This window comes from Anser cygnoides, chromosome 27 (genome assembly GCF_040182565.1).
Source record: "Anser cygnoides isolate HZ-2024a breed goose chromosome 27, Taihu_goose_T2T_genome, whole genome shotgun sequence".
In the NCBI taxonomy this organism is placed as follows: domain Eukaryota; kingdom Metazoa; phylum Chordata; class Aves; order Anseriformes; family Anatidae; genus Anser; species Anser cygnoides.
This window is the reverse complement of record NC_089899.1, coordinates 4,880,655-4,901,081: the sequence shown is the minus strand read 5'-3', so window position 1 is coordinate 4,901,081 and position 20,427 is coordinate 4,880,655. Positions and strand designations below refer to the sequence as shown.

The 20,427-nt window shown below is 59.3% G+C and overlaps 1 protein-coding gene and 1 long non-coding RNA gene across 2 annotated transcripts; one reads left to right on the top strand and one right to left on the bottom strand.

Annotated features, from left to right (window-relative positions):
• Positions 1 to 3,703: 3,703 nt before the first annotated feature.
• Positions 3,704 to 7,679, bottom strand: LOC136787010 (uncharacterized). Its single transcript, XR_010826702.1, has 3 exons — positions 7,487 to 7,679; positions 4,845 to 4,980; positions 3,704 to 3,982 (listed from the first exon to the last, which is right to left on the bottom strand). It is a non-coding gene; the product is annotated as an uncharacterized lncRNA (long non-coding RNA).
• A 385-nt stretch (positions 7,680 to 8,064) lies between these two features.
• MEX3D (mex-3 RNA binding family member D) lies at positions 8,065 to 18,801 on the top strand. Its single transcript, XM_066983776.1, is given in 3 exon segments — positions 8,065 to 8,486; positions 8,488 to 8,660; positions 17,394 to 18,801. Coding segments are annotated over 3 exon segments (1,797 nt in total). The 5' UTR covers positions 8,065 to 8,130; the 3' UTR covers positions 18,662 to 18,801.
• The last annotated feature ends 1,626 nt before the right edge of the window (positions 18,802 to 20,427 follow it).

Genomic DNA, 20,427 nt, shown 5'->3' with positions numbered 1-20,427 from the left:
GATAAAATTTTGTGCAATCAATAAACGTAAATGAATTTGCATGGATATTGGTGCAGTTTAGATATATCCTGCAGACCTTTTGTAGGTGGTTCTGCCCAAGAAAAAGTTAGCTTGATTCGCATCTGAAGCTGAACTTGCTGAACTGCCTGTTGAGCAAGAAAAGGGAGGAGTTGTCTTGCTTGTAACCTGAGCACGTTAGGAAGGGAAAACAGGCAGGAGTGACATGGCTGGACTGTTAAAATGTAGGTATGTTAAACCCAGCATATGGAGTCTTTTGTTTCAGGGCTGTGAATTATTGGTGATAGTATTAAAGCAAAAATATTTTAAATTAGAATTCACTGATAAATGCACGCTCCTGTTCTACTTCCTGTGTGAAAACAGGCTTGCTGAAATGAACTTTGCAAATCAGAAATGTGTTTTCATCAGTAAAATACATTTTAGTTGCAGTGGAAGCTAAAAGCATTCACTTTGTGCAAGACAAACTGTGCTGAATGAAACCTTTTCATCGGTGCTAGTTTATCAGCTACTGGTGGAGGTAATTCAGCTTCTTTATAGCTATAGGAGACTGTCCCGTTGCTCCTTTCTATAAACTAAGAAAACGTTGAATAGGAATGTAAATGAAGGTTAAATGTATTTTTCAGCTGTCTTGTTGAAAACTAATCTTTTACAGGCTGACTGTAGCAATTGGAGGAACAGAGGGAAGAGGCAGCAGGCTGTCCTGTTAGTTAAAGTTTCCTTGGTTCAGATTAGTATTTGTGCCAATCCTGTGAAAGGCACCCAGTTGCACAACTGAGGACTGCACTCACGGATTTTTAAAAGAGTTAAAATCTACTGATGCTGCTGTACCTTCTGCAGGGCTGCTGCGTAACCGTGTTTCTCTGTAGTATGTATTTTGCAGCCATGTAGTTGGTATTGTCCATGGTTTAAGACTTGTGAAACACACAAGCTGTTAATCTGAAATTTTCTTTCCAGGCCTGTTTATTTCATTTTTAAGGCCTTGGATATTACCCCTAATCCTTTATCCTTAAATTTTCAGGACTGCTGCTTACTCATCTCTGTCTAACTTTGTCTTGGCTGTTTCTCATCAACTTTTAATTGTTCTTTTAATATCATTACCAAACATACTCTTGCCTTTCTTCCCTCCTGTTTGCCATTGAATGTTACCTCTGTGGCAACTGCAACAGTTCTGTGTGTGGGAGAGCATTTTAGAAAATTAACGGGTTCCCAGCTCTTTCTGTGAAAGCGCACAATGCGCCCAACAGGCGGCTCTCCAGGCTCCCTGCCAGCAGTTAAAAATCACAGAACCATGGAGAGGTTTGGGTTGGAAGGGACCTCAAAGCCCACCCCATCCCACCCCTGCCATGGGCACGACCCCTCCAGCAGCCCAGGCTGCCCCCAGCCCCATCCAGCCTGGCCTTGGGCACTGCCAGGGATGGGGCACCCACAGCTCCTCGGGGCAGCCTCAGCCAAGGCCTCACTGCTCTCAGGGGGAAGAATTTCTTCCTAATACTGAATCTAAACCTACCTTCTTTTAGCTTAAAGCCATTACTCATTGTTCTGTCACTGCCCCCCTGACAAAGAGCCCCTCCCCAGCTTTCCCAGTTCCAGTTCTGGGCTCCCCAGCACAAAAAAAGACAGGGATCTCCTGGAAAGAGTCCAGCAGAGGGCCACAAAGATGATATGGGCCTGGAGCATCTTCTCTGTGAGGAAAGGCTGAGACCTGGGTCTGTTCAGCCTCGAGAAAAGAAGGCTGAGAGGGGATCTTATCAATGTTTATAAATACCTGAAGTGTGGGAGACAGAGGGACACAGCCAACCTCTTTTCAGTGGTCTGTGGGGACAGGACAAGGGGCAATGGCCACAAAATGGAGCCCAGGAAGTTCCACACCAACACGCGAAAGAACTTCTTCATGGTGAGGGTGATGGAGCACTGGGACAGGCTGCCCAGGGAGGTTGTGGAGTCTCCTTTGGAGATATTCAAGGCCTGTTTGGACGCCTACCTGGGCAACCTGCTCTAAGGAACCTGCTTTGGCAGGGGGTTTGACCGGATGATCTCTTGAGGGCCCTTCCAACCCTTATAATTCTGTGATTCTCTGATTCCTGCAGCCCCTTTAGGCACTGGCAGGCCACTGTAAGGTCTCACCAGAGCCTTCTCTTCTCCAGGCTGAGCACCCCCTGCTCTCCCAGCCTGTCCTCATAGTAGAGCTGCCCTGGCCCCTGAGCATCCCTGTGTCCCCCAGACCTGCCGCAAGGCCCAGGTCGGGCTGGATGCAGCGCTGCAGGCAGCGAGAGGACCGGGGGCCTCACAGGCCGCGTCCCGCCCTGAGAGGGGGCGAAGCCATCTCGCCTCCGTCCCGATCCCTCGCTACCTTCTGTTCAGGTCTGTTCCTTGGGTTCCTGTTCCTACCTACAGGCTCAGCTCTTCCTTCTGACTCTGTGTCTAGTTGCTTACTGTATTTTTTTCCCTTCACTCCTACTCCTTACTACTTTGCAGGAGGTAGATACAGCAGAACATACAAAAGGGTAACTAAGTCTTTCAGCACCTCTGAGTCATGTCCTTTTTGTCTTGCTTTAAAGAAAGCCTGTTCAATGTAGACTGATTCTCCCAGTCCTCAAAAAGCAGGTAGGATAACATGTTATCCTCCTGATATCATGATATCCTCCTGATATCATATCCTGATAACATGGGAGGGAATGGGAAGAATGTTTGTGTTTAATGAAGAAAAAGTTCTTCAGCATTAACTATCAAGTCAGTCCTGTTTATTTGGGATTGCTGCGCGTGCGAGTCTTTGGATAATACCAGTTGTCCCCTATCAAATAGAGTGCATATTCTTAGCTGTTGTCACTGAGCATAAACTCGATGATACCCGTGTTGTGCATCTCAGCTCCTGCTGTAAGTAGACACACAGACCTGAGGTGGCGTACTGCCTCCTGCCTGCCCACGGTCAGAATCCATTCCACAGCATGGAAAACAGTGTCACGTAGAGGATATAGCAAACTTAAAACTTGGATTTGTTCTCAGATGAGCAGAGATCAACTGTGTTCATAGAATCATAGAATGATTTGGATTGGAAGGGACCTTAAAAATCATCTAATTCCAACCGCCCCACACCATGGGCAGGAACACCTCCTACTAGACCAGGTTGCTCAAAGCCCTGTCCAGCCTGGCCTCGAACACTTCCAGGGGTGGGAATTTCCCTTGAACTAATGAGGGAAAACCATTACCCTTCAGTTTGATCCCAACAGCACGGGACAGCATTTGCTAAATCCTGTTATACAGTGAGAGGGCACTTGAGAGAATGATGAAGAAAAAGACGTTTTGAACTTCAGAATGACCTTCCAAATTGTATTTGAAATGCTTGTCAGGGTTATCAGTTAGAATGCTAATTCAGTATCGATGATACTGATGGTAAATTAATCTTTTTATGTTTAGTGTATTCTTACCTTACAGGGGCACAAATGGAAATATTCTGAGCTCATGCAGAATTGGAAAAGTGGGGCACTGAATGACCTCATAAATTCTTTGTCTCCGGTGGCAGAAGACAGGATCTGCTTAGTTGTAGAAATCTGTGTGTTTGCATGTGTAAAATACAGGTCTTCTGACGAATCGGCTCCCAGGTTTCTGAAGGAGTTGAATAATAAGTTATTACTTGGGTTTGTTTGTAATTTGAGTCCAGTTTTATGTCCTGGGTTAACCTCTAGAGCAGATCTTACTGGGATTCAGTGATCTGAAGGGCTGTAAAACTTGAAAGCTTGGTGCACAGTCTTTTTATTTTTTCATGCTTTTATCTGATGTACAATTAATTCTTAGTTTTGCATCAAGTGGCAGCTCCACAACTTTTCAGAAGTCGTTACCTGAAAGCCAGATTCTTCATTAATCTAATGCATGAAAAAGAGATGTTTGCTAATGGCTTCCCCCAGAGTGCCTTTTTTACCTGCTGCTGTAGTAGACAAGAGTCTGTTGAGATAAAGTTGTGGTGACACTGAAAGGCAACAGAAGAAAAGAGCGCTCAGCCTGTTATGCCGAGAGGAATGCAGTTGTCCATGCTTTGAGTTGCACAATGCTCGGTCAGTTGTAGCATGTGCATCTAATGCAGTTTTTCCCTGCTGTGCTGACATTCAGCCTCGTCACCTTGATCCGTCTCCATATGTTGTTCCCTCAGTCAGCTACTTTTGAGATGATTGATCTCAGACTTAGGTCATTTTTCAAGTTGCAGATCTTGTCAATCTGTCTGGCTCCACCTACATGCAGTGATTCAGCTCCTGATGTGCTGAAATATTCCCCTAAGCCTTCCCACACACAAGTGAGGACTTTTTTATAGTTCTTCTCCAAGCTGCACCACCTCTTCTGTACTGCTCAAAGCGTGTATTTTTTGCATGATGTTTGCATGTGCTTGAAGAACGGTGCAGAAAGTCAAGTTTGATCTCCTAAAGAGTTAGAGGAACCACTTGCAGTCGTCCTCCAAAAGTATTTTCCCCACCTAAACTTTGGGTCCCGTTTACCGCATTTGGCTAATGTGCTGTGATTAAAAGGAAAGGAAACAAGTGTGGGGTTTTTCCTCCCCACCCCTCTATGTTCAGATATCTCCTCTCTAGGGCTTGGTCTTTATAGCACAATAAATATTCTAGCTAGGGCGTTCTAACTTCTGCATTTGCACACTTGACCTGAAATAGACGTGGCTGTCACAGAATCACACTTGAGGGAGTTTTACTTGCATAGCTGTGGTGGTAATAATAACTTTGCTGTAGCTATATTGATCTATTTCCCCATGCAGAAAATGGCTCAGTGTGCTGTTACACCTTTGCTGTGCTTTAGTACAGCATTCTTTAACTCCCTGTACGTACACAGGGGGCTGTACAGGTCACTCTGAGCGACGTCCTTGTTCTGTCCTGGTCGGAGACCTGCTTCAGCTGATGGCGACGCCTGCACCCCACTTCCAAGCTACACGGAAAGTGTAGTAAGTCTCTCCTCACGCGATAGCTGTGGACAAAAAATGCCTGTTCTGTAAGCATGGTGCCACATGGAGAGTGAGCTAAGGAGGTTTGTGACCCAGAGAGTGTCTCCGGGATCGGTTGTGGTAACTGGGACTGCCTGGCAAAGGATTACAGGCAGTGCGAAGCAGCAGAGTGTGAATGGGACCTGATAGGAAATGGGGAAACCTGGCGTGGACTGTAGAGGTGGGCTTGGAAGCAGCATGTGGGGGCCTTCTCTTTTCTGTTGTGTTCAGGGAAGTTGGATCTTCTGTTTGGTTGCTTTTTTTTGGTAAAGAACTGGAGTTGTGCTAAAGAGTTCGTCTATTTCTCTGTTAACAAAGGCAAGGCTTTTAAAGACTTGCTCATTACTCAGGTTAAGAAAAAAGGCAACTTAGGGTCACGAATGAAATTAAGAATCTAAGGAAAGAAGAAAGCGTGAGCTCGTTCTGCTGAAAATGGAACAGATCATAGGCAGAGCATCTACGAACCAGGTTTGCCAAAAGCACTTTAAGAACTGGCAGCTTCTCTAAGTGTTGTTGGACTTGACGTAGTGAATTCCCAAGAGGACTGAGAGCGCACAGTGTAGGCAAAAACGACAGTGTTGGGAGCTGGCGGTGTAGCTGCTGGGGTGAGAGAGCGCCCACGTACAGCGTTCCTCGTGGGGCTCGCAAGGTGGCGGGCTGGTGGCCCGTGGCGGTCACTGTGCCGCAGGGTTTGACTTGTGAGGACGGAAGGTTTGGTTCGGGCAGGTTCACACCGCAGGGGGAGGCTCCTGCCTTGGTGCAGGCTGCCCAAAGAAGTTACGAGAGGCATAGGGTTGGTTGATCGTTAATGAGTTTCCAATTTCTGTGTATCGGAGAAGCTCGGAAGGGGGACGTACCATTTAACCGCAAGTAATGGAAAACCCACTATTTTTAGTAGCTCAGTGGGGTGTTTCAACTTGGTGAATTAAATATTTTGGGAAGTGAGAGGAGGAGATGTCTCACAGCCAGCCTGCGTGGCTCAGATCTGCTGGCTTTGCCACATCTGTCCCTAGAGGAGAAGCCTCAGCCTGCAGCAGGGCAAGCTCTCCCTAACGCTCCGGGAGCTGCCAGCCCGTGGCACGGGGATGGAAAAGGGGAAGAGGAGGCCGAGGTGGGAGGAAGCAAGGAGCCGTGCTCGTGCCGGTGCATCTCTGCAAGTGCTGAGGAGGTTGGGCAGACGCGGCCTGATCCTGGTGAAACGGAGCTGTGAATGCCCGGGGAAGGAGAAGTTGCAGCGGTCTCCTTTGCAGCAGCCACCCAAAACCAGCCGGTCAGCTCAAAACCAGGAAGGAGCTCTAAGGTGAAACGAGGAAATCTTACATATTTTCCAGCTGCTGAAAATCCTTCATGAAAACACTTTACGTTTAGATGGGTAGGTAAGAGGAATGGAAAGGAGGACAGAGGCAGTTCCCCATGGCTGTTATCTCGCTGAGCAGATGACATACACGTTGAGCCATCCGGAGTGTCAGAAGTACGGGGTGAAAGTCCCTCTCCGCAGCAGAGTCACCAGCTGAAGGGCAAAATGTGGAAGCCAAAGGACTGACCGCGTGTTTGGGCTGCTGGCTGGCAGGAGTTAATGTTTACAGGGCTCTGTGAAACGCAAACAGAGCGCGGCTGTTCTGAAGGGGGGGGGTTTCTGGACCGGACGCGGGTGGTGGTGCTCGCAATTAAAAACAACCCCAAGCTGACTGGCTGAATTAGTCCCAAAGACAGCGCTTTGGGAAGACAGTGATGTGAAAATGGAGAAAATGAAGCTTGAGGATTGGACCTGTGGAATCTGAGCAGGGAATCTGGGCTTTTGAGGTAGCGGGTGACCTAATAATTGGTATATTAGGGTGAGTTAGCGTGTCGTCACTGCCAGGAAGGGTTTCTTAAAGCTCCGTCTGTGGAAATTCCCTATAAAGCCGTGGCCCAGGTGGAGAAAGTGATGTGGGGGGAGTTGTTTTGCAGGGAGCCGGTCGGTGGGGGGAAGCCCTACAGCGATTGAGATCAGCGTGGTAGGCAGCAACACCCGTTGGAAAATAATGGGGTTCTAACAAGCTCTTGTTAAGTAACTGGGGAAGAAGGAAATTTCTCTCTCTAACCAAAGCCTGCTGCGGAGCAGCTCCTAAAGAGGTGGTGGCCAGGGGAGCTCCCAAAACCGGGGGGCACAGCTGGGGAGCCCCCGCACTGCACCCCTCGGGCGGCAGGGAGGAAAGGGGCTGGAAAGGAAAGCCGTGAGTTAGCCTGGGGGGGGCAGGAGGTGTTTTATGCCTGGGGCCAGCCCTTCAGGGACCTGTGTGGGTGTCAGGGGGCGTCCGGCTGGGAGAGCAGCAGGGCCGTGAGCCCAGACCCTCGAGTTTGTGAAAGCTTGGGCTTGACCTGGGTTGTCTGCCTGGGTTTGGGGTGGCCGGGCGGGCGGTGGCCGACATTTTGCTGCTGTGTCCGCTGTCCTGGGGGCGAGGCGCCCCTTCATTTATTCTGCTAATAAAGGGCTGTGCGGAGCCGTACCTCCTGCGTCCCTGGTGTCACTGCTGGGGGCTCCGGGGGGCGCAGAGGGCTGGGACCAGGGGGCTGGGAAGAGCCTGGGGGTCCTGCCCTGGGGGTCCCGAAGGCAGCCCCAAAGCCTGGGGGTCTCGGAGCCTCGGGTCCCTGCCCTGGGGGTCCCGCAGCCCCCAGCCCCGCCCCCCTCCCCCATTCTTACATCATGTTCCGGCCCCCTCCCCGGCCCCCTCCCCACCCCCCCCCCCCAGCTTGGGTCGGGCTCTGGCTGCCCTCCAGCCCCCGGGGGGGTCCCTGCAGGGCCGGGGCCGTGGCACCGGGGCTCGGCCCCCGCCGCCCGCAGCTCCCGGAGCCGGTGGGGGGCGGAGCCACGCGGCGAGGGGGCGTGGCCACGGGGAGGGGGCGGAGCCACGCGGAGGGGCGGGGACAGGGAGCAAATGGGCGGGGCGGGGCGATAAGGGGGCGTGGCTCCGTTAGGCCCCGCCCCATCCATTGCACGCGCAGGCGCGCGGCGGGGCGCGGCCCATTGTCGAGGCGGGGCGGGGCGGGGCCGGGGGGGCGGGGGGGGGAGGGGGCGCAGAGCGGCGGCGGCGGCGTGCTGCGGGCACCGGGCCCCGGGCACCGGCACCGCCCCGGCCGCTCCTCCCGCCGCCATGCCCGGCTCCATCTACCAGCCCGACGGCGGGCAGGCTGCCCGCGGCCCGCCCCGCTGCCTGGCGCTGCTCAGCCCTCCGCCGCCGCCGCCACCGCCGCCGCCCACCGGGCAGGAACCGGAGCCCGAGGCGGAGCGGGAGGAGCAGCAGCAGCCGCCGCCGCCGGACGAAGCGGCCGCCCTGCGGTTCGCCCTGGAGCAGCTGTCGCTGCTGGGGCTGGACGAGGCGGCGGGGGAGGCTCTGGAGGAAGCGGAGCCCGGCGAGGCTCTGGGAGGCCACCGGGGGACCGGGGGCAGCCCCCCGCTTACCGGCACCGCCTCCCCCCCCCCCTCCTCCTCCTCCTCCTCCTCCTCCTCCTCTTCCTCCTCCTCCTCACCACCACCACCCCGGCGTTTTCGGGCCCTTCGCCCCGCACCTCCCGCTGCCCGAGCAGATGAGCATCCTGGGCGGCAGGAAGAAAAGCGTGAACATGACCGAGTGCGTGCCCGTGCCCAGCTCCGAGCACGTCGCCGAGATCGTGGGACGCCAAGGTAACGGCCCCCGGCACCCCCGGGACCCCCCGACCCCGCTCCCACCCTCGGGGACCAGCCCCGGGGGATGCCCGGAGCCGCCCGCCCGTTCCCCCCCCCCCCCCCCCAACCCCGGGGCTGCTCCGCTCCTCGCCGCTCCCGTTGGTTTTTTTTTTTTAATTAATTTATTTTCCCCCTCCCCTCCGATTTGGGTCACTTTTCGGGCTTTGTCTCTTTTCCCTCTAAGCGGCGCGGAGGCGGAAACTTGACGGCAATAAATCCCTGCCCCCCCCACCCCCCCCCCCCCCCCCCAAAAAAAAAAAACTCTTCCTGGCGGCACCCGCTCGCCTTGGGGCTTCTACGAGCAAGCTGCGCTTTTTTTGGGGGGGGAGGGGGGTTGGGATAAAAAAATAAAGGAAAGGGCCCCGCTTGTAAATAGGAATTAAAGCACGTAGGCCAGCACGGGCGGAAAATAAACGCCTGGTGCGTAGGGAAAGTTCTCGGGATGGCTGGACTTCTCGCAAGTCGGTGGCAGCGGGGTAATTAGGGACGGGCACGGCGTGCGGGCGAGAGCCTTAATTTTATTTTAGCCCAGAAACCTCCCCCCCCCCACCACCACACCCTCCCGTCTCTCCCCCCTTCTCCCTGCGCTGCCGCTGGGTGTTTCAGAGCCCGATGCCAAACGGCGTCCATCGGATGGATCCGCTCGTTGGAAACAGGCGAAACTCCCCTGATTTGGAGCAGGTTTTTTTTTTTTGGGGGGGGGATGGGGGTGTGAAGCCCAGCTCGCTGGGATCTGTCACAAAAGGACACCCGGGCACGCCTCAGCCCTGGGCGTGTGTGCCAGGCGGGTGCTTTGTCTCGAGGAAATCCCGAATAGCCGTTTCCCCGAGTCGCACCTTCAAGGAAAAAGCCCCCCGGTAAGGAAATTAAAAAATAAAAATAAAAAAAAGAGAGAGAAAAGGGGGGTAAAAGATAAAATAAAAAGGAAGGGAGCTGCTCCCGCAGAGATCCAGGTGGAGCTGGGTCCTCGGGCCGCTCGCGCCCCGACCTGGGGGCGTTTTGGCGACGCTCGCCGCTCCCGCTGCCCCCAGCCCCGCTGCCCCGGCCCCGTCCCTCCGGGGGGGGCTCGGTGCCGGGGTCCCGGGGGGCATTTTATCGGCGGGGAAGCGGGGCGCTGGGCAGCCTCATTGTTCTCTTTGTTAGCCCGAGCCACGCTGCGATGAGCGTGGTGACATCATGCTCTGCGCTTCCCATTGGCCTGCGCTGCCTCCCCGCCAGCCGCGCTCCCGGCCGGCCCCGGCCGCCCAACTTTTCCGTGCACCCCTCGCCGGCACCCGCCGGCTGACCGGGGAGGCCCAGCCCGGCCCAACGGCACCGCCGAGCCCGGGACGTCGCCGGCGGCTCGAGGAGAGGAGCGCCGTGCCGCCGCGGGGAGAGCAGCGCGCTCCGCTCGGGATGCGGGCGTGGGTTCGGTCTGCGTGGCGGGGGGCTCGCAGCCCCCCCCCCCCCCCCCGGGATCCCTCGGTGGCCGGCGATCCCACGGCGAGGTCTGTGCCTCCACTGGGAAGCGACTTCTTGGGTGGGTTGGGCGAACCCAACTTCGTCCAGGTGGAGCAGCCTCTGGCAGCACCCGTACTGCGGCAGCACCCGGCCTCGGGGCGGCTCCTGCACCCCGAGGAGCTCGCTGTGTGCCCGGGTACCCCGCACACCTCGCTCGGAGGTTAGGGCGCTCGTGGAGCCCCGTGGGGCTGCTGGAGGAGGCCATGAGAAATGCTCGTGCTACGTCCAGGTGGGGCAAGCGGGGTGCTGCTGCGGGGTTTGGGGGGGACACGGTGCCAGTGGTGGGCCGTGGGTGCCCCAGCCCTCCTGCAGCGCCCTTCCCCACGGGATTTGCTCCGTGGGTGCCTTTGGCTCCCCGAGGACGCCGCAGCCCCTTTGTGCTGGGGTTTTGGTGTGAGGAGGGGTCAGCGTTTGGCACCCCGGGTTTTTGCTGGCAGAGGGCTGCTGTGGTATTTAGGGGCTGGTTCAGCAGCACGTGGGGGCACAGGGGTGTCACCGGGGTGTCTTGGTGCTCCAGCTGCGCTCTGCTTCCTCCAGTGCTGCTGGCAGCTGCTCTAAGTCAGGGAAGTGCAAGGCCACTGCAGCACCGGGGGCTTTAAACTGAGCAGAGCCCTTCCTCCGCGGGGCTCCTGTGCCTTGTCCTCCTGCGTCAGTGCTGGCACTGTGTCCCTCGGGTCCCCAGGTCCCCCTGTGGGTGCAGCAGTGTGCTGTGGGTGTCCCCTGGGGGGGCACCAAGCCTGGGGTGCTTTGCAGCGTCTGCAGTCGTTCCAGCAGCGAGCCGTGCTGTGGGCTCGGGTCGGATCCCACTGAACCATGTCCCCATTTCTCCCGTGCCTGCTTTCATCCTGAGCGCCCAGCCTGGCCGAGAGTCTGGAACGGGCGCTTGTGGTGCCACGCGTGGGCAGGGACCGGGATCCCTGGTGGCTGAAAGGCTCTGGGGGCTGGCTTTGTCACCTCCCCGCCACCCGGGCTCTGCTCCCTGCCTCCCGTCCCCTCAGCTCCGCCGCAACAAAAGAGACAAGCACGGGGCTCGTCAGAAACGTGTGTCCCAAAGGCGTTGCTCTGGGGCATCGCTGGTGGCTCTGGTGTGATGCTCGGCTGCGGGGCCGAGCCCGCGGGGTCCCCTCGTCCCCGGCCAGGCGATGGCCGGAGCAGGAGGGCTGCGATCGCGAGCGGTGAGGTGCGGGTCCGGGAGCTTCTCTGCGAGCTGGGGTGGGTGTGTGCACCTGATGGCACCTCGCGTGCCGGAGCGGCTCTCGGAGCGCTTTGGGGACCCGTCTCCTGTCCCCAGGGCCCAGCAGCGCCTCTGCCTGTGCCTCTTATCAGGCCGGAGGCAGGTCCCGCAGGCGGGCAGTGCTGTCCCAGTCCAGCCGGCACGAGGCTGTCCCGTGGGTTGCTGCATGACAGAGGGCGTTGGCCGGGATTTCTCCAATTTCTCCTTTTTCTTTGATTTCTGTCCTCCAGACCTACTAAGTTACACCTTTCCCGAAGGGAGCAGCAGCTCAGGAAGCAAAGCTTTGCTGCGCAAAGCACGTCGGTGTTATGTCGGCTGGGCCGGAGGCTGCTGCTGCTGCAGCCCCTCGTGTCCAGCCCGGCTCCGGTGGCAGCGCGGTGCCTGCGAGCCCGCATCCGAGGCCCTTCTCGTCCCTGCCCACACGGCTCCCGAAAGGCAGCGTGGCCGGGCAGGATTACGTGGTCATGCCTTCGCGTGCAAGCCCATTCATGACTCTTGCCGTGGGAGGGACTGTCTCCAAAAAGCGCTGTGGGCATTGATCGCGTTCTGCTCTTTCCAGCCAGCAGAAGTAGGGCGGTGACGTGAAGGTGATCGAAGCCGTGCCGGGGAAAGGGGAGGCTGGGGCACGGGGCGGGCTGGCTGCTGGAGCCCCCGGCCCCGTGCTGGTGTTGCTGGGGGGGGTCCGTGCCCAGCAGCGTGTGTCCTGGGGGCTGCCGGAGCATCCCGAGGGCTCGGGGCTCTGCTCTCGGCTCTGCCCCACACGGCTTCGCTCCCCGGCTCCGCTGCCCCACTGCGACGTGCGGACACTTCTCAGCTCTGTGCGGGATTTTGGGAAGTTGCTGTTCATAGAAGACGCCGGGATGCTCGAAGGGGAGATGCAGGAAGGATGAAATACGGCCGCTCTCCTCCCTGCCGGAGCTCAGTGGGTGTTTCGGTGCTTGGAAAACGCGTGGAGAGACCGCGGGCCTCGTTTTTTGAGCCAGCCCCAGCATCTGCAAACCAACCTGCGGCGTTTGGCTGGGCCTGCTGGTGAGCCCCACGCCGCGCTGTCCTCGCCCGCCGTGCCACGTCCTTTCGGCTGGCCTGGCCACCTCCTGCTGCCTCATCTGGTCTGAGCAGAGCCAGAAAGTCGTGGGGTTGGCAGCGCGGGTTGGGCTGGTCGCTGAAGGCTCTGCCTCTGGATCTTGGCTCTGGCACCAGCTCCCTCCTCTCCGTCTCGTGGCGAAGAGCCCAGCCTCCCTGCCTCGCTTTCCCCGGAGTCTGGAGAAGAAACAAAGGTGTGAGGTGCCCGCCTCCCGCAGAGGTGTTGTGAGGGAGAATTAATTACTGTTTGCAGAGAGGTGGAGAGAAGCGCTCAGCAAGAGGGGAGATGAGATGCGGCGGAGGAGCAACGTGTTCTTCTCCACGTCTGGTCCTGGTGCTGCTCGCCCGGACCGAAGGGGGCCGGCGGCTCCGTGGTGCAGGGTCGGAGGCGAGGAAGTGCTGGGGAAGAGGAAGGCCCAGGTCTTCTTGGAGGCTCTGCAGGCAGCAGTCCTGCTGGTTAACGCCGCCAGGGACTCCTCTAGAGAAGCCCGGTTGCCTCCTGGGTTTTCGTAGCTCAGGGTTGGGGCACCACAAGCGCAAAGCTCCTCGTGCAAATGGAGATGTGGCCCGGTCACCGGCCGGGGTGTTGGCTGGCGTCGTCCTCCTCACGTGGAGGGGCCGCGCTGCGTCCCAGCGGGCTTTGGCCGGGCTGTGCTTGGGACCAGCGAGCGGATCAGCCGTGTGCCGTGCACCGTGGTGGCTTTCTCGTCTCCTGCCCAGATGATGCCGGGAGTGTGGAGGATGGCGAGGCGCCTCCCATACCTCTCTGCGGGTTTCGTGGGTACCTGCGATGCTCACAGCCCCGAGCGGCGTGGGGCTCCTGGCAGAGGGCCGGGGCCTCGTTGGCGGTGCCGTGCGAGGGTGCTCTGGGCGAAAAATCCCCTCTGTGGGTGCCACCGCGGCGATGATCCCCCGGGTTCTGGTTCTCCTCGGAACCTGCTAGCGAGGGGCAGCCCCATGGGCAGGCGCGACGGGCGCGTCCGTGGGGCAGCTTTGTGGGGCTGGCAGAGGGCGGCTCGTAGATGGAGGAAGAGGGGTGTGGAGACTGCGGGTTGGGAGCATGTGGGAGAGGAGCATCCAGCTTGCGTCCCGCCAGGGCCGTCTTTGCAGGCAGCGTCAGGGCTGGGCTCTGGTGCAAGGGGCTTTGCCCTGTGGCCGTCACCTGGTGGGGCTGCGCACGGCAGAGACCCCCGGAGCAGCATCACGGGGCCGTGGGTTGTCGTGAAATGGGGCCCACGGGGCGCTGAGCTGTCCCCAAGAGCCGTAACTTGGAGACAGAGCAGCTCCTGGGGCTGGCGTGGCTGTGTCGGGAAGGGATCTGTGCGGGCTGCGGCTCCCCAGGGTCTGCCCCCCTGTTTTGTTGGTTGGTTGTGGTTTTTTTTTTTTGGATCCGAAACACACTTTTAAAGCCACCTTATTTATAGACTTGTAGCAAAGTCTGGCACCTTGTTTTCCTCCTCCCTCATAATTACTGCTGCGCGTCGGCCACCCCAACAAGCTAAACCCTGGGAACGCCGACCGCTTCCACGTGGCTGGGGCTTGGTGCTGGGTCTGGGGCGAGGGCTGGCGATGCCGCAGGACGCCCGGACCTCCCCGCAGCCCCCGGCCCGCACGGCGCCGAGCCCGGCCCCCACCCGCCAGGGTTGCGCTGCGCGGACTGGAGATGGATGCGGCCATCTGGGATGGAGGCTTGCGCAGCGCGCTTGGGTGGGGGCGTGTTGAGACTGATCTAAAATAGCTCGTACTGGTACAGAGCATTCCCCCAGTTGCAGGTTGCGGGTGAAACCATTTGTGGTGTGCGGTCTGAGTCCACCGGGCTCGCTGGGGGTCCCCCAGGCGGGCTGCGGGGTGCTCGGCCCGAGCGCTTTGGCACCTCCCAGAGCCCGCTGGGGAGGAGCAGGATCAGCTCGGCCACCTCGCCAGGGAGAGGGTTTGCTGGAGGCTGTGCCGGTGCAAGGCTGGGTGTCCTCTCCAGTCCCCAGGACTAGCAGACCCGCGGCTCGCCGTGCAGCGTGGGTTTAAAAGTGTTCCTGAATCTGAGCCCGGGGAAGCTGCCCATCCGTCGGTGGTGGCCGTGACCTTCAGAGCACCGCAGCTGCCACCCGCTGCTCGGGCAGCCCCACAGCCAGCAGCTGCCAGCCCTGTTTCTCTGCTTTAGGTGGAGTTTTGGGACCGGGGACGGATGCAGCCAGTCCCCAGCCGGTCCCTGCAGCTGCTCGGGGCCGTGCCGCTCTCCCGGTGCCCGTCCCAGCAGCGAGCGCTTCTCCGACACGTCCCCGCGGCGCCCGTCTGTGAGCGCTCATCTGCTCGTCACGCCAGCCAGGCTCCTCGCGCGGAGCCGTGCGAGCGCTGTTCCTGCACAGGCGCGGACGTGGCCGCGGGCGAGCGGCTTCCCCAGCCCCTGCCTCGGGTGCTCGAACGCTCAGAAACCCCCGGGCGACTCCGCGAGCCGCGCTCGGTGTGCCCCCAGGGGTCGTTGTCACCGAGCAGCTCCCAGAACTGCTGGCAGCTTCTGATAGCTCCGGCTCTTGAAATCACTTCTCTAATCGGAAGAACAGTTTCAGCCCTCAGGTGCAGGGGTGGCATCCGGGGGGGACCAGCAAAGCGCCCCTGCAGCTCTCAGCGGGGCAGATCGTGCCTGCTGCTCCTGTGGATGTCACTTCAGTGCCACCGTGTCCCCAGAGGGTGCTGGAAGGAGGGTGCTGGCAGCTTTGTGGGGTCTCAGGGCACCGAACATGCTGCATCCCCCCAACCAGAGCACCTGTCCCCGCAGCAAGCGACACTCTCAGGGCCTTGCTGCTGCCTCCAGCGTTTTGGGAGAGCCTCTGTGGGCTCCCGCGGGCTTGGCGCAGCTCTCCCTGCCCCGAGCCCCCCAGATGGTGCCAGGTGGTTTTAGCGCAGATTTATTTCCCCGCTGTACCCCAGAGCAGGGTGTGAGCATCCCTCTCCTCCCCTTCACTGCACCGCCTGGGCTTGCGGTGCCCCTCTCCATAACCGGGGAGAGCGAACCCTGTGCTTGGTGTTGCTGACACCGCCCGTGCCGGCCTCGTTCTGCCAAGACATGGAGCAGGGAGGGAGCTTGCAGCAGGTGCTGGAATAAATCTGGGAGGGCAAAGTGGGGCTGCCAGGCGCCCTGCTCCAGGCAGCCTCGCCAGGACTGACACATGCTTGCTTAAAAAAAAAAAAAAAAAGGGTCTTTGATGGTTGCTCGCTCTGCCCTGCCCTGGTGACTGGGCCATTGCTTTCCCCACCCCTGTGCTGCCCCCAGCCATAAATACACCTTCCAGTTGTTGTCCTAAATTAGGAAAAGCCCAGACAAACCCTTCTCCACCCACATTCTTCCTCTGCGAGCTCCCGCAGCCGCTCAGTGGCTTCCCCAGCTCCGGGAGCCGGCGTGGGACCGGGCAGCCCTGTGCCGAGCCCGGCTGCACGAAGGCTGAGCCTGGGTGGGCAGAAAATCCCCAGGGCGATGCATGGCGAGAGGGACTCGAGGTGGTGGATTGCAACAAGTGCTTGGAGGTGGCCTCCAAAGACACTTGGTGTGGCCCGTGTAAAGTCCCAGCCCTCTGTAGCTGGTGGCTTTCCTGTGTCCCCGGTTGTGCCTGGCTGCTTCTCTCTCTGCCCCAGAGCCGGGCTGCCGCAAGCTGCCGGCACGAGCCGCAGTTTTTTGGAGGTGGTGTCCGGACAGGCCGGCTTCGTACCCCGTCGGTTCCCCCTGGACGTGGCTATCGGAGGGCTCAGCGCAGCCACAGAGCGGGGTGCTACACGCGGAACAGCCGCTGCTCGCTTATTTTGACAGCTTTTTAACTTTCAGTTGTTCGTCACACTGGATGCCCTGGTGAGCACGCTGGTCTCCAGGAACGGCGCAGCCCTGCTAGGGCTCTGCTCGCTGGCGGCAGTGCCGAAAGGGAGCCGAGCATGGGTCGGTGTCCCTGCGTGGGACAGGGCTGCCCGGGCGTCCTGCTCCAGCCCTGGCCCCGGCTGCGTCGCGGCAGCCTCCCGGGGCTCTGCTTTTTCCAGCCTCGCTGCTGGCAGAGCAGCCCTGCCCTCCCACCGGGGCAGGAGGAGGAGCGATGCCCTGAGCCAGCCGGGTGCTCGCAGCCGCCTTGTCTGCGTCCGCGAGCGGCCGAGCCCTCCCTGGTGCCGTGCAGCTATTTCATGGGTTAGCAGCAGGGGTCTGCAGCAGCGGAGTTGGCGGAGGGCAGGGATGGGCTTCGGGCTCCGTCCCCGCAGCCTCCGTCCCTGTGGGTTCCCAGCTTTGCTTCGGGCGCGATGTGCAGCGGGCACCGGGATCGCGTGCGCTTGGTGAAGCGCGGGCAGAGCCGGGGCGAGCAGCGGGGCTGGGAGGGCGCTGCGGGGACTCGCAGCTGCAGCCGGGCACACGCAGAGGGGCAGGGGCTCAGCCGGGCTGCGCGAGGCAGCAAACCCCGGGCTCCTGTGTCCCTGCACGGGCTCTGCCTGCTGAATCACGCTCCTGGTGCGGGGCGAGCAGGTCTTTCCAGAAACGGGAGCGCTGGCAGCCTGTCCCTGCTGTAGTGTCCCTGCGTTGGTGTCCCCTGTGTCCCTCCAGGGAGGAATTAGGGAGGAGGCGAGGAGGGGGTGATGGTGCTTGGCTCCCCCATCCCTCCCCATCCATCCCTGCTGCCTTTGGGCACGGCCGGGGCTGTTTCCCAGTGTTGGCAGCTGGTGCGAGGTGCGGGCAAACCAGCAAGAGCCCTCTCCAGGGGTGTCTGTGCTGCTGCTGCAGAGCTGGGGGACCTGCTGGGACCTGCTGGGTCCTACTGGGTCTGCATCTCCCCCCCCAGGTGGTGAGCAGGGGTCCCTGCGAGGTCTCGCCTTTGACGTGGTGTTTCTTTTCCGTTCTCGCTCTGCAGGCTGCAAAATCAAAGCCCTGCGCGCCAAGACCAACACGTACATCAAGACGCCGGTCAGGGGCGAGGAGCCCGTTTTCATCGTGACCGGGAGGAAGGAGGATGTGGAGATGGCCAAGAGGGAGATCCTCTCGGCCGCCGAGCACTTCTCCATGATCCGGGCGACGCGCAACAAAGTGAACGGGCTGACGGGCGCGATGCAGGGGCCCCCCAACCTGCCGGGACAGACCACCATCCAGGTGAGGGTCCCGTACCGCGTGGTGGGGCTGGTGGTGGGCCCCAAGGGAGCCACCATCAAGCGCATCCAGCAGCAGACGCACACCTACATCGTGACGCCCAGCCGGGACAAGGAGCCCGTCTTCGAGGTGACGGGCATGCCCGAGAACGTGGACCGGGCCCGGGAGGAGATCGAGGCGCACATCACCATGCGGACAGGCTCCTTCATCGACGTCAACGCCGACAACGACTTCCACACCAACGGCACCGACGTCTGCCTCGACCTGCAGGGCGGCACGGCCGGCTTGTGGGCCAAGGCCCCGCACCCTGCCCGGCGCCCCGCCGCCGCCCTGCGCAACGACAGCCTCAGCTCCCTGGGCAGCGCCTCCACCGAGTCCTTCTACAGCGGGCGGGTGGCGGACGCCAGCCCCACCAGCCCCTACAGCACCAGCAGCGGCTTCGCCTTCAGCGAGCCGCCGGCCTCGCTGGGCTCGGAGGAGTGCGACTTCGGCTTCGACTTCTTGGCCCTGGACCTCACGACGCCCACCACCATCTGGTCGCCCTTCGAGCGCGCCGGCAACCCGCTGCAGGCCTTCAGCGGCTGCTCCTCCTCCGTCGGCGGCTCGCAGAGACGCAGCAGCGGGGCGGCCACGCCGCGCCACTCGCCCACCCTGCCCGAGAGCGCCGGCGGGGCGCTGGAGCACCCCTTGGCCCGCCGCATCCAGAGCGACCCCGTCAGCACCTTGTCCTGGCTGCCCACCCAAGGCTCGCTCTCCTCCTTCTCCACCAGCACGGGCTACTCCTCCTCCTCCTCCCTGCCCGGCAGCATCTCGGCCGCCTCGGGCTCGCCCACCGACTCGAGCAGCTCCGACGGGCACCGCAAGAGCTCCCGCGAGTGCATGGTGTGCTTCGAGAGCGAGGTGATCGCCGCCCTGGTGCCCTGCGGCCACAACCTCTTCTGCATGGAGTGCGCCATGCGCATCTGCGGCAAAGCCGAGCCCGAGTGCCCCGCGTGCCACACGCCGGCCACCCAAGCCATCCACATCTTCTCCTAGCCGGGGCCGGCCGGCCGGGGCGGCCAGCCCCCCCCCCCACCCCTCCAACACAGCTTTTTAAGGACTTTAAACTGTTGGAATCAACCTTTTTATTTAACGGATCGGACTGGGGGTGCGGGGGGGGGGGACAGAGATGCTATTTCTCTCGCTGGATGGAAGCCGGAGGGCAGGATCGCGGGGAGGGAGGGGCGGACGGAAAAAAAAGGGGTCGGGAGGGGTGGGGAGGAAGGGGCGGACGAAGACGACGAGGAAGAGGGGCGCAAAACCGCAGAGAGGAGCAAAATCAAATGTTTACAGAATAGCTTTAACTCTTAACCCGGCTGTGGCGGCTGGGAAGAGAAAGCCCAGCTGTTCTTCAACAGTCCTTTCCAAATAACAGTATTCAGTTTGCAAAGTTAAATAAACAGAAAGAAAAGGTCCGGTTGCACTTTTTATTTTAGGACACGCAAGGGTTGTCTTTTATTTTTTTAAAAGCATTCTATTATTATTATAATTTTTTTGTTGTCGTTCTTTTTGTATGTAGTTATTTTTTTGGATGATTCTTGACGGTTCTATAAATATATATATATTTTTTTTGTAACGCAGGTCTTATCTTCTATTTTGCCAATGTGAAAACTGCCCAAAACGCGCATTACGAGAGGCCAGGGGTCGGGGCCGGGCGGGGGCTGGAGGGGGCACGGTGGACACGTCACGTCGCAAAAACCTGACAGATTTCTATCTCCTTTTTATTTCACAGTCGTTTTTGGTTTTTTTTTTTAGTTTTATTTTTTTATTTTTTACCTCTTTATGTATATGTAGGGAATTTATAGGAAAATATGTACTTTATTGAATAAATTTTAAAAACTAAAATATATTTTATTTTAAAAAGAAAATAACGGACCTTTAACCTTACATGGCTAAAGTACTGATTATATATTTGCTGAGCTGACTTGACGGTTATGAAAATTGTATCAAGAGTTTTATTTTTTGACTTCAAAGCCTTCTTAATAAAGACTTTTTACTATATACGAACCCATGTGCTGCCTCCGCTGCATCGCTGCCTGCGGCATCTCGGCATCGGGATGCTTGGGCACGGCCGTCCCACGCCGCTCCCGTCTGTCTGTCTGTCTGTGTCCCCCCTCGGTGTTCCCTGGGGTGGTTTGTCTGGGTTTTGGGACCAGTTTGGGGAGAAATAACCAACTAGATGTTGCCCAGCACCTGCTGCCTCCCTGGCGTTTGGAGCCTGGGCCGAGCCCCCCTACGGGACTTGTTAACGAGCCGCGTGGCGCCGACGGCCCTCGGGTGAGCGGGGATTCATTTTCGCATCAGTTGCACACATCCCAAAACATCCCAGTTGCACTCTCCTACAGGGGGACAAGGCTCCCGCCCTCCCACTCGCCCAGCGGAGCGCCCCGTGGGATTGCTTCAGAGCGCAGCAGCCGGGCATGGGCGGGTGCCTGGGGCAGGAGCGGGGTCCGAAGGGGACGTCGCCACAGGGTGAATTGTCCCCATCCTGGCCAGCACCCCCGCCTTGTCCCCCACCTCTCGCCCTGCTTGGGCAGCCCCTCGTCCCCCTGTCCCCAGCGGCCAGGCCAACCCCATGGCCTCGTCTTGGTCACCAACCCTGAGCGCCTCGGCACAGGGTCATCAGCCACCTCCTCGCGGCATCCAGGGCCACCGTGGGCACATGGGATCCATGACTAGTGGCACCCATGGGGCAGGAGGACCCACAGAAAATGGCACCCACGGGCCATGGGGACCCACAAACAGTGGCACACGTGGACAGT